This window comes from Scyliorhinus canicula, chromosome 2, assembly GCF_902713615.1.
Source record: "Scyliorhinus canicula chromosome 2, sScyCan1.1, whole genome shotgun sequence".
Classification (NCBI taxonomy): Eukaryota; Metazoa; Chordata; class Chondrichthyes; order Carcharhiniformes; family Scyliorhinidae; genus Scyliorhinus; species Scyliorhinus canicula.
This window is the reverse complement of record NC_052147.1, coordinates 119,873,550-119,884,611: the sequence shown is the minus strand read 5'-3', so window position 1 is coordinate 119,884,611 and position 11,062 is coordinate 119,873,550. Positions and strand designations below refer to the sequence as shown.

The 11,062-nt window shown below is 49.2% G+C and overlaps 1 protein-coding gene across 2 annotated transcripts in view; it reads left to right on the top strand.

Moving 5' to 3' along the window:
* The first annotated feature begins 1,342 nt into the window (after nucleotides 1-1,342).
* The window catches only part of LOC119957720 (rho GTPase-activating protein 11A-like), a 64,175-nt gene continuing 54,455 nt past the window's right edge, over nucleotides 1,343-11,062 (top strand). The window contains exons 1-3 of one of the 2 annotated variants that reach the window (XM_038785811.1): nucleotides 1,398-1,520; nucleotides 3,777-3,894; nucleotides 10,931-11,019. Coding sequence is in view for 1 of the 2 variants with exons in the window: in XM_038785803.1 (XP_038641731.1) it covers nucleotides 1,407-1,520; nucleotides 10,931-11,019 (203 nt within the window). In the remaining variant the exon portion in view is untranslated. Of the gene's footprint in view, nucleotides 1,521-3,776; nucleotides 3,895-10,930; nucleotides 11,020-11,062 lie in introns of both variants that reach the window. The other variant, XM_038785803.1, reaches the window with a different exon arrangement.

Below are 11,062 nucleotides of genomic sequence, written 5' to 3'. Positions count from 1 at the left end.
CTCCATTTGGAAAATGAAAGATTCAAATTTCTCATTTTCCTCGGGGTACGCTGAATGTAGTAAAATGTATGCCTGTACCCTTTCGGATTTGTATGACAAACCGGCACCGCAGTAGATGCACCACTCTTTTTCAAACATTGCCCAGATGTCGCAGTGTTTTAATCGAACACCAAGTTGCTCAATGCAGCAAAGTCTCTGTTGCTATTCCGCCAACTCCTGACACCATGCATAAAGTACTGGGTTCCAATGACCGGTGACCGAGGACTTGTGACAAGAAGTTTCTGAAGTACTCTGAGCAGTGATCTGCAAGCTCTAACTCTGCCCACGCACCAGGGAGACTCCCGTGCTGTCCATAGGTGACCCTTTATATCGTTGCACCGTCCAGGTATCCATGTGATCACCTGGTCCACACATGTAAAATGTAAAATGATTAAAGTACATTATAAATAAAAACAGAAAATATTGGATAAACTCAGCAGATCTGGTAGTATCTGCGGAGAGTACAACGGTTTTAGCGTGTCAAGTCTGTATAATCCCCCCCCCCCCCGAAGAGTGAATATCGAGTTTGATTAGCTTTTCATTTAAATGTATATCACTATAGCCTATCCCCCACCCCTCGGAATGATTGCCAATTCGGGTTTTGGTGAAGATTCACTGATGAAATCCCTCGTGGGTTCTCACCCTCTCCCCCGCTGAAACCTCCCCGCCGCCCCGCCCCCACTGACCGTTAGACTGCGCGCGCAGCCCGCATTTCAAATGGCTTGACCAATCAAAAGCGAGCACTTTAGGAGCGCCACCGTTTGAGTGGCGAGAGCTGGAGCTTGAGCGTGGAGGCAGAGGGGATAGAGGGGATAGAGGGGCCCGGAGGCTGAGGGAGGGGGGATTGAGGGGCCCGGAGGCTGAGGGAGGGGGGATTGAGGGGCCCGGAGGCTGAGGGAGGGGAGGCTGAGGGAAGGGGGATTGAGGGACCCGGAGGCTGAGGGAGGGGGGATAGAGGGGCCCGAGCGTGGAGGCTGAGGGAGGGGAGATTGAGGGGCCCGAGCGCGGAGGCTGAGGGAGGGGAGATTGAGGGGCCCGAGCGCGGAGGCTGAGGGAGGGGAGATTGAGGGGCCCGAGCGCGGAGGCTGAGGGAGGGGGGATTGAGGAGGCTGAGGGAGGGGGGATTGAGGAGGCTGAGGGAGGGGGGATTGAGGGGCCCGAGCGCGGAGGCTGAGGGAGGGGGGATTGAGGGGCGCGGAGGCTGAGGGAGGGGGGATTGAGGGGCCCGAGCGCGGAGGCTGAGGGAGGGGGGATTGAGGGGCGCGGAGGCTGAGGGAGGGGGATAGTGGTCCTGGGGAGGGGGGGTACAGAAACGGCCCCGATTGAAGAGCTGAAGGGATCTTGCCTCAATCGGACTCTCAGCCGACATGAAGGCCGACAGGAATATGCTGAGACTGGCTGCCGTGCAGCAGCTCCGATCGTATGGGATCAAAGTGAAAAACTGGAACAGGATCAACAGCAACAACCGGGCACAGAGCCGGGTAAGCGATCAGGGCCAGAAAGGAAATTGAGAGAGAGAGAGAGCATGGCCTGTTACACTGTTTACTTTGGGGGGCGGGGGGGAGTGAATGGCAATGTTTACAACAGAATGGAGGTAACCCCTCCGATCTATTGTAAATATTGTTCACTAACCCCCCCCAATACATTGTTCACTAACCATCCCTCCAATCTATTGTAAACATTGTTCACTAACCCCTCCAATCTATTGTAAACATTGTTCACTAACCCCCCCCCATCTATTGTAAACATTGTTCACTAACCCCTCCCCCAGTCTATTGTGAACATTGTTCACTAACCCCCCCAATCTATTGTAAACATTGCTCACCAGCCTTCCAGTCTGTTGTAAACATTGATCATTAATCCCCAAGTCTTTTGTAAACATTGTTCACTAACCCCCAGTCTATTGTAAATATTGTTCACCAACTGCACCCTCAGTCTGTTGTAAACATTATTCATTAACCCCCAGTCTATTGTAAATATTGTTCACTAACCCTCCCCCCAGTCTGTTGGAAAGATTGTTCACTAACTACCCCTGTCTATTGTAAACATTGTTCACTAACTCTTCCCCCCCCTCAGTTTCTTGTAAACATTGTTCACTAATGCCCCAGTCTGTTGTAAACATTGTTCACTAGGTAGACAACACCTGGTATACTGTGAACAGGTTTTGATGTCCGTATCGAAGGAAAGGCATTGGAGACAGTCCAGAGAAAGTTTGCTAGGTTGATTATGATTTGATTTATTGTCACATGTACCGAAGTACAGTGAAAAGTATTTTTCTGGGGCCGAGGGTAGTAGACAAAAGAATAATCAACAGAGAACATTGACAAATGGTACATCGGCAAACGGTGATTGGTTACAGTGCGAAACATGGGACCAAAGAAAGCAAATACATGAGGAGGAGCAGCATAGGGCGTTGTGAATAGTGTTCTTGCATTATGGAATTTTGCAGTCAGCAAGCAAGCTTAAATCCATCGGGAATACATGATGTGAGCGGCACAATGGTTAGCACTGCTGCCTCACAGTGCCACGGACCTGTCGTGTCTATGTGTGGAGTTTTCACTTTCTCTCCATGCCTGCGTATGTTTCTTCCCACAGTCCAAAGATCTGCAGGTTTGGGTGGGTTTACAGGGTTAGGGCGGGAGAGTGGGCCTGGGTAGCATGGCTCTTTCAGGAGGCCGGTGCAGACTCAATGGGCCGAATGGCCTCCTTCTGCACTGTAGAGATTCTATGGCGAGCGTGGGAGCAGTTGGTTTTTGTGAGCACCGGTTCTGCTTGTCTTTTAATCTGCTATTTGATCCTAATGCACATTTCATACTTGTTCTTTGAAGGGGGCTACATGACTTGTGCCATATCATTAGACCATTTTGGAAGGAAAGCCAAAATAAAATGGTAAAATCCTTATTTGCAAGTGGGCTGGCCCAGCTTGTAGAGGTGCGGTTGTTGCTGTGTGGCTCTCGCCTTGGCAGTATGGTGTGCATTGGATGATGGCCGCCGTTGAAGATGTTGCCTTGACTGAGATTTTCAACTGTGGGTGCAGGTCGTTAGAGCTCACTTAGAGGGATTGCAGGGTACCTTTTTTATTTTGTTTTTGTTTAGAGTACCCAATTTCTTTTTTATATTAAGGAACAATTTAGTATGGCCAATTCACCTATCCTGCACATCTTTTTGCATTGTGGGTGAAACCTACGCAGACACGGGGAGAATGCAAACTTCACACGGGCATTGACCCGGGGCCGGGATCGAACCAGGTCCTTGGTGCCATGATGCAGCAGTGCTAGCCATTGTGCTGCCCTGCAGGGTACCTTTAGAACAGAAGTGGAGGCACACAAGCGGGTTCTTGCACTCGTAAGAGCACTATCCCTGGATAGGGACTGCCTTCATGTCATTGATGTCCTGCTGCATGGTGCGTCGTTTATCCTGACCGATTCGAGAATGGGGACCAGGCGGAATGTCTCCATGAGCCCAATGTTATGATTGGTAGAGTTAGTTCAGTTCCCACTAAGATTGAGGAGAGCCTCCCCATTTAGAGCTATCAGTTTTGGATTTTTCTTTTGGATTTGGAACATACTGGGTGTTCCCTCTCTTATCCTTTTCTTCTCTTCATCCAGGTGAGCATTGTGTTGTTTCTTATCCTGATCAGGACCAGTGGTTTGGAGGGGTTTCTGTGTTTGTGTCGGGGGGATTCGGCCTTTCTTTTCAGGGCACCTAATTATTCCTTCTCTCTTTCTCTTGGGCAGGGTTCTGTGCCTTGGTGGATATCCTGTTGCTCCCCCTGGGAGGGTGGGACGCCGTATTGTTGATTGAGTAGCCTGTTCTCTTCACTGATGTGTATTGTCATTTGGTGGGATAGTTCTGGTAGGTCTGTTGTTTTTGCACTTCTGTTCTACATTGGGAGGCAGGATTGATCATAGACTGAACACGTTGTTACTGTCACCCCTAGATCCATAGAATCCCTACAGTGCAGAATGAGGCCATTTGACCATCAAGTCTGCACCAACCCTCTGACAGAGCACCCTGCCTACACCTACTCTCCCGCACGATGCCCGTAACCCCACCTCATCTGCACATCTTGGGAAACTAAGCAGCAATTTAGCATGGCCAATCCACCTAACCTGCACACCTTCGGACTGTGGAAGGAAACCGGAGCACCCAGAGGAAACACCGGGAGAATGTGCAAACTCCACACAGTCATCCAAGGCCAAAATTGAACCCGGGTCCCTGGCACTGTGAGGCAGCATTGCTAACCACTCTGCCACCGATCTGGGATCTCCGTGCATTTTCCTTTTTATTTTTCAAGGATGGGAATGACAAATCCATCCTGGCTCCTACATTGGTGCAGGTTATCTGAAATCTGGAAAGAGAAGGCTGTGTTGGGTCATTGGTGCCATTAGCACCACCGGCGTTGAGGGGGGTGTATGTTTGTGTGCACCCGATCATTAGTTTATCGTGCTCTCCATGATTAATGCAGGCTTTGCAGCATTAGAGGGCGTGTGCCCTTTTGTCTTTTGCCGTGGGGGGGGTGGTCACCTATACGATCCAGGGCACCAGGTTTAAATTGGGCTGTCCGAGCGGCATGTGCAGCTGCATGGCTGCCTTGCTGGCTGCAGTAATGGTATTGCATTCCTGTCCTCCCTGGTTTAGCTCACCAGGCTAAATCGCTGGCTTTTAAAGCAGACCAAGCAGGCCAGCAGCACGGTTCGATTCCCGTACCAGCCTCCCTGGACAGGCGCCGGAATGTGGCGACTAGGGGCTTTTCACAGTAACTTAATTGAAGCCTACTCGTGACAATAAGCGATTTTCATTCATTTCATTTCATTTCCCTGACCCCACAGCCCACCTCCTGGCTTCTCCCCATTACTCCCCCAGCCCTGACAGAAGCCCCCACGACTGTCGGTGAAGTATGGCAGTGCTCTCTCTCTCTTTCTCAGCAGCCATCATGCCAGGTTCACAATTTGTGAGAACACACGTGGACCACGCCTTCGGTAACTCGTCCTATCGGAAGCGGAGAATTGCGGGTGGGCCCACTAATGATATGCGAATGGTGTTTCAACTATGCGTGGCGTGCATCGTATTGTTGCTGTTTTCGGGAAGGCTGAGCATCATGATTCAGTGTCAAACTGCCGCGATTCCGGTGTCGGAGGCTATTCTCCACCTGATTGCACGCCCCGATTTTGGCATCGGCCAATGGAGAATCCCGTCCCATGTATTTGGAGAACTGTAGAATCGCAGTTAACACCATCCGGATGCCTGTGTTTAGTTGTGCCAATGCAGACTCCAGAGGTTGTTGTTAGTTTCAGTGGCATAGTGATGACTAATGCAAACAATTTTGTTGTTCCCATTGCAAAAGTAAGGCCCTTAAAACTTTTATATACCAAGCCTTGATGACATCTCTCTTTAGATGGGTTAGTTTCTACCACCGTGATCATTTATTTTTACTACAGAATCATCAACACTGTGGAAATTTAGTGATATGATTAAAAAGATGTGTTCAAATTTTACACCGATTCTAGTATAATAAGCTACTGTGTAGAAGTGTGGGACAGGGGGCATTTATTTGTCGCATTTCTCTTCTGGATCACCTGCTATTTACATACCCACATTCCGGAAACCACAATGTATGTCCTTTATCTGGCTGTGTTTCTTAGCTAGATCTTTTGATATGTTTGTGCTGTTGGTGTGAATTGTCTTCCTTTCCACACTGCTGACTTAAAATACTTGAGTGATATTTAGAATGTGATATGAATTTGTTAGGATCACATATTGTAGTTTATAGTTGTCGTGCTCTGTTGATACTCTAGGGTGGCTGTTTCAATAAGGACGGGAGCACATGTTCACAGTAGTTGAATGTACTGAAACGTCATAATGACATATTATAAAGCCTCATTGTATAATACTGCTTGTGCACTGATTGTCTGTAGCTCAGTATTAAGTTTACAATGGTATTTTGATTGACCTTAATCTCTGTTCGAAAACAGCGTAATATTTTGTGCATCCTGTGTTAAACTGTATTTCAGATTTCCAACATTCATCTTTGCATTTATTTTTTTAAAATATTTTTTTATTCTCCTTTTCACATTTTCTCCCACATTTACAACCAACAATAAACAATTATCAGTAACTAATATAATGCCAATCCCCATATCAATAACAATGATTCGACCCTTCCACCAAATCCCCAAACATTAGCCCGCATGTTAACATGAACAAATGACAAAGAGGAATCGGGAGTCACCCATAGTCACCATTAACACATACAGTCTCTTTCTCCCCCCCCCCCCCCCACCCCCAAAAAAAACCCTAATGTTCGATGTGATCCAATTCTCAAAAGTGCATAATGAATAACGCCCATGAATTGTAGAATCCCTCCATCCATCCCCTCGGTTCAAATTTGCATCTTTGCTTTTAAATGTGTATGTAACGGTGCTTTTTCTGTTTAAACATGATGTACCATATTGATTTGTTTCTGCTCCTGAATTGGCTTCCTGAGAATCTTAAAGAAGGCTGCAGGATTGGTATTTAAAAACTCCATGCTTCATTGAATCCCTACAGTGCAGAAGGAGGCCATTCGACCCATCAAGCTGACACCACTCTCCAAAAGGGCACCCTACCCAGGCCCACTCCCCTGTCTATTCCCGTAACCGCACCTAACCTGCACAGCTTTGAACATTTAGGGGCAATTTTAGCCTGGCCAATCCACCTAACCTGCACATGTTTGAACTGTGGGAGGAAACTGGAGCACCAGAAGGAAACCCACGGAGACATTGGGAGAACGTGCAAACTCCACAGTCACGGGCTAATACCACCAGCTTTAAATACTTCCAATTGCACAAGAGGTGCGAGACATTGATGCCCATGGTCCCAGCTGTTATTCGCCCTGGCAATTGAGCCATTGGCAATCAGCCTCAGATCGGCAAATGGCTGGAAGGGCATCGTTTGGGGGGGGGGGGGGGCGGTGCAGACAGCATCCGATCTCGCTCTATGCGGATGACCTGCCCCTCTACATCTCGGACCCACAAGCCAGCATGAAAGGAATTATGAAGCTCTTAAAGGACTTTGGAGCTTTCTCAGGCTACAAACTCAACCTGAGCAAAAGCGAGATCTTCCTGGTAAACCCGCAAGGGGCAGGGACAAAGCTGGTGAGACTACCATTCAGACAAATTCTGCTGCCTGGAGATCTTGCCCACGACTGGAAATGGATCCACAAATAGAACCTGGCATGTCTGGTGGAGGAAGTGGAAAGGACCTGCAAAGGTGGGACACACTCCCAGTCTCACTGGCAGGGAGAGTGCAAGCGATCAAAATGAACGTACTGCCCAGGTTCTTCCTCCTTTTCAGATTCTCCCCTACATCCCCACGGCCACCTTTAATATGGTGAACAAACTAATCATGGCTTTCTGTGAGCATCCAAGGATCCTACAAAGGAAAAGAAGTATGGGCGGCCTGGCCTTCCCAAACCTACAGTTCTACCACTGGGTGGCCACAGCAGAAAGTTTGAGGAAATGGATGAAGGAGCTGGAGGCGAAATGGGTGAAGATAGAGCAGAGTTCCTGCATAGGGACATCCCACCGAGCACTAGTCATGATGGCACTCCCAGCCCCTCCAACCAAATACCTAAGCAGCCCAGTGGTAGTGGCCACACTCCAAAAGTGGTATCAAATGAAACAGCATTTTGCCTTAACCAAAATGTTGGCTAGAGCCCCATCTGTTTTGTTTTTTTAAAAAAGACTTGAGAAAATTAAGTTTGTCCTGAGAGGGTCAACATTGGGGTTCATCCAGAGGTGGCAACTCTGCTGGCTTGTGGGTCCGAGATGTAGAGAAGCAGGTAATCCGCATGGAGTGAGATCCTATGCTGTCTGCACGCACCCTTCCCCCGCACCACCAATACCATTCAAGCTATTTGCAGATATGAGAGTGATGAGGATTTGCAGATCTGAGGGCCACCCTTGTTTTAAGTACCGTGGACATGCAAATCCCTGCCAGTATCCCCTAAGCTTTGGGCTGTATCAGGGCTTTGCCTGATACAGCAACTGAACCCAGTCAATAAAACCCTTCGCGAACCCGAACCGTCCCAACACCTCCCACAAATAATTCCACTCCACCCGGTCGAAGGCCTTTTCCACGTCCATAGCGACCACTACCTCCATCTCCCTCCCCTCGGAGGGCACCATGATCGCATTTAAGAGCCTTCTAACGTTGGCCGTTAGCTGCCTGCCTTTAACAAACCCGTATCACCTCCAGGACAAAATCTTCTATCCTTGAGACCAAGATTTAGCCAGCAGTTTGGCATCCACATTCAGTAGGGAGATTGACCTGTATGACCCACATAGCTCTGGGCCCTTCTCCCACTTCAGGATCAATGATATCGAAGCCTGTGACATTGTTGGGGGTAGGACACCCCGTTCCCTGGCTTCGGTAAATACCGTCGCCAGCAGCGGGCCCAGCATCCCAGAAAACTTCTTAGAAAATTCCACAGGGTATCCTTCCGGGGCCTTGCCCGACTGCATGGCCTCCAATCCCTCTACTACTTTTGCAGTCCTGATCGGGGCTCCCAACACTTCCTCCACCTTCGGAAACTCCAAACCCTCCAAGAATTGCCTCATCCCCTCCACCCCAGCTGGGGGTTCCGACTCATCCAGCCAACTACAAAACTTCTTAAACACCCCTGCTGGGTCCAAGACCGTATTCCCTCCTCCTTCACTCTTCCTATCTCCCTGTTCGCCTCCCTTTTCCTTAGCTCGTGTGCGAGCATCCTGCTGGCCTTCTTCCAATTCTTGTATATCGCCTCCCTAGCCTTCCACAGCTGCTCCACCGCCTTCCCTTTCCCTGTAGTAGATAACAAACCAAACTCCATCTGTAGCTTCTGCTGCTCCTTCAACAACCTCGCCTCCGGGCCCTCCGAATATCTCCTGTCCACCTGGAGTATTTCCCTAACCAGCCTATCTATCTCTGTTCGCTCCGCCTTCTCCTTATTGGCCCGTGCGAGTCCAGGTCCGCAATCTTCCCTAACACCCACCTCATAAACTCTGGATCGTACCAGTTCGGTGCGTATATATTTACTAACATAACTGGCATCCCCTCCAACTTCCCACTCACCATGATATACCTGCCCCCCCCTCCCCAAGTCCGCAAATATATTCCCTGTCTCAAATGACACCCGCTTATTCATCAGGATCGCGACCCACCCCTTCCTCAGTCTAGTCTGATCCCCGACCCTCGGGTGTGTTCGCTTGGAGCATTGCCATGTCTGCCTTCAACCTCCTCAAATGCGCGAACACGCGAGCCCTCTTGATCGGCCGATTTAGCCCTCTAATGTTCCATGTGATATGCCTCGTTCGGGATGGGGAGGGGGGCTGGCGGCCGATCAACCATGACCCTCCTCAGGCGCCCACAGTCCTCAACCTCCAATTTGTCTCCCAATAATAGCCCCTCCCCTGTCAGCAGAGCAATTCCCCCCCCCCCCACCCCCAATTTGGAGCCCTCATCTGCAACAACCACAGAGTCGTGCCTGCAGCAATAGACAAGGGGACACCGACAGTTAGCGACATGTAGTGATGACAGGTTAGTGACCCTGGACGAGTTCACCGAAAAGTTCCAACTACCCAAGGGGGTACGAGATGAGGTACATACAGGTCCGGAACTTCCTCTGCAGGGAGATGATGGTGTACCCCCAGATACTGAGATACGCACTGGTTGAGGAACTGTTGGAGGAGGTACGATTCTTTCCCCCCCCCCCCCCCCCCCCCCCCCCCCCCCCCCTTGGGGGGGGGGGGGGGGAAAGAGGAGATGAAATGGGAGGAGGAACTGGGCACCGAATTGGGGGGGGGCTTGCACCCAGAGTGGTGGGCTTCTGGGCAGCCTTTTTTTTGAGGCAATGTCCAAGTTAGTGGGGTGAGGGTGTTGCCAAACCCAAAAGTTGCAGTCTTGCGGGGGGGGTGTATCAGACCAGCCAAAACCCTTTATGCGGAGTGGGACAATGCCCCCGCCTTTGCCGCCGCTCTAATCGCCCGCTGAAGAATCCTGCTCGGCTGTTGATTGGTGGCACCACCCAGACTGGGTGGCCGACCTGGCGGAATTTCTCCAACTGGAGAAGATAAAATTTGCCACCCACGGGTCAGAAGAGGGCTTGCACAAGCCGTTCATCAACTTGTTCCAAGACCTGTTCGTAGATAGCACCAGTAGAGCAGAGGAGGAGGTACAGAGACACGGAGTATAAAGGGAGGGGGGGGGGGAACAAAGGCCTGCAGAAAAAGAACAGCCGCGGCACAAGCGCAGGAGATGGGGGCCCGAGGGCAGCAGAGAGCCAGCAGGAGCAGCAACACATGGGGCAACCCGGGCTAGGGCCAGCGACAGGATCGGTAGCCATGTCAGAACAACAGTATGGGGCCCACGACCATGGAAGGGGAAGAAATAAGTAGTTGTAAATGTTTCTAGTGATCTATGTTTGTATGTTCTCACGCATTAGTCTATATTTGTCGTGCTATGTCAGCCTTTCCTTGGTTGCCTCCCCAACACTGTGGCTATGAAACCTTTTAAACTAATTGTGCAAACTGAAATATGTAACATGAAAATTATGAAACCCAATACAAACATTTTTATAAAAAAAAGTATTTGGATTGATCTTGCTACACTTTGAAAAAGAATAGCCTGATTTCAAGAAGTGAAATGTTACTCCAAATTCAATAATGTAAATAAGACTAGCAGATTTATTGCATTCTTGTGTTTACAGAATAACCTGATAGCCTGATCATTTTATTTGATGCAGTGGGTGACTGAAGTTTCCCTCTCGTTTGTAAGATAAATGGCATTTCTTTGGGCTATTTTGGGAACATAAGTAATAATAATACTAATATCTAACTTGATGCAATTGTGCACTCTTTGCAAATTTTTTTAGGACAAGAAGATAACATGCAATGAAGTGTTTGGCACCCCCCTGCATGCTCTGCCACAATGCACTGCTCTTGAACATGCCACCGTTCCACAGTGAGTAGGAAAAGAGGTTGAATTGATTTTTCACATGTTTAAA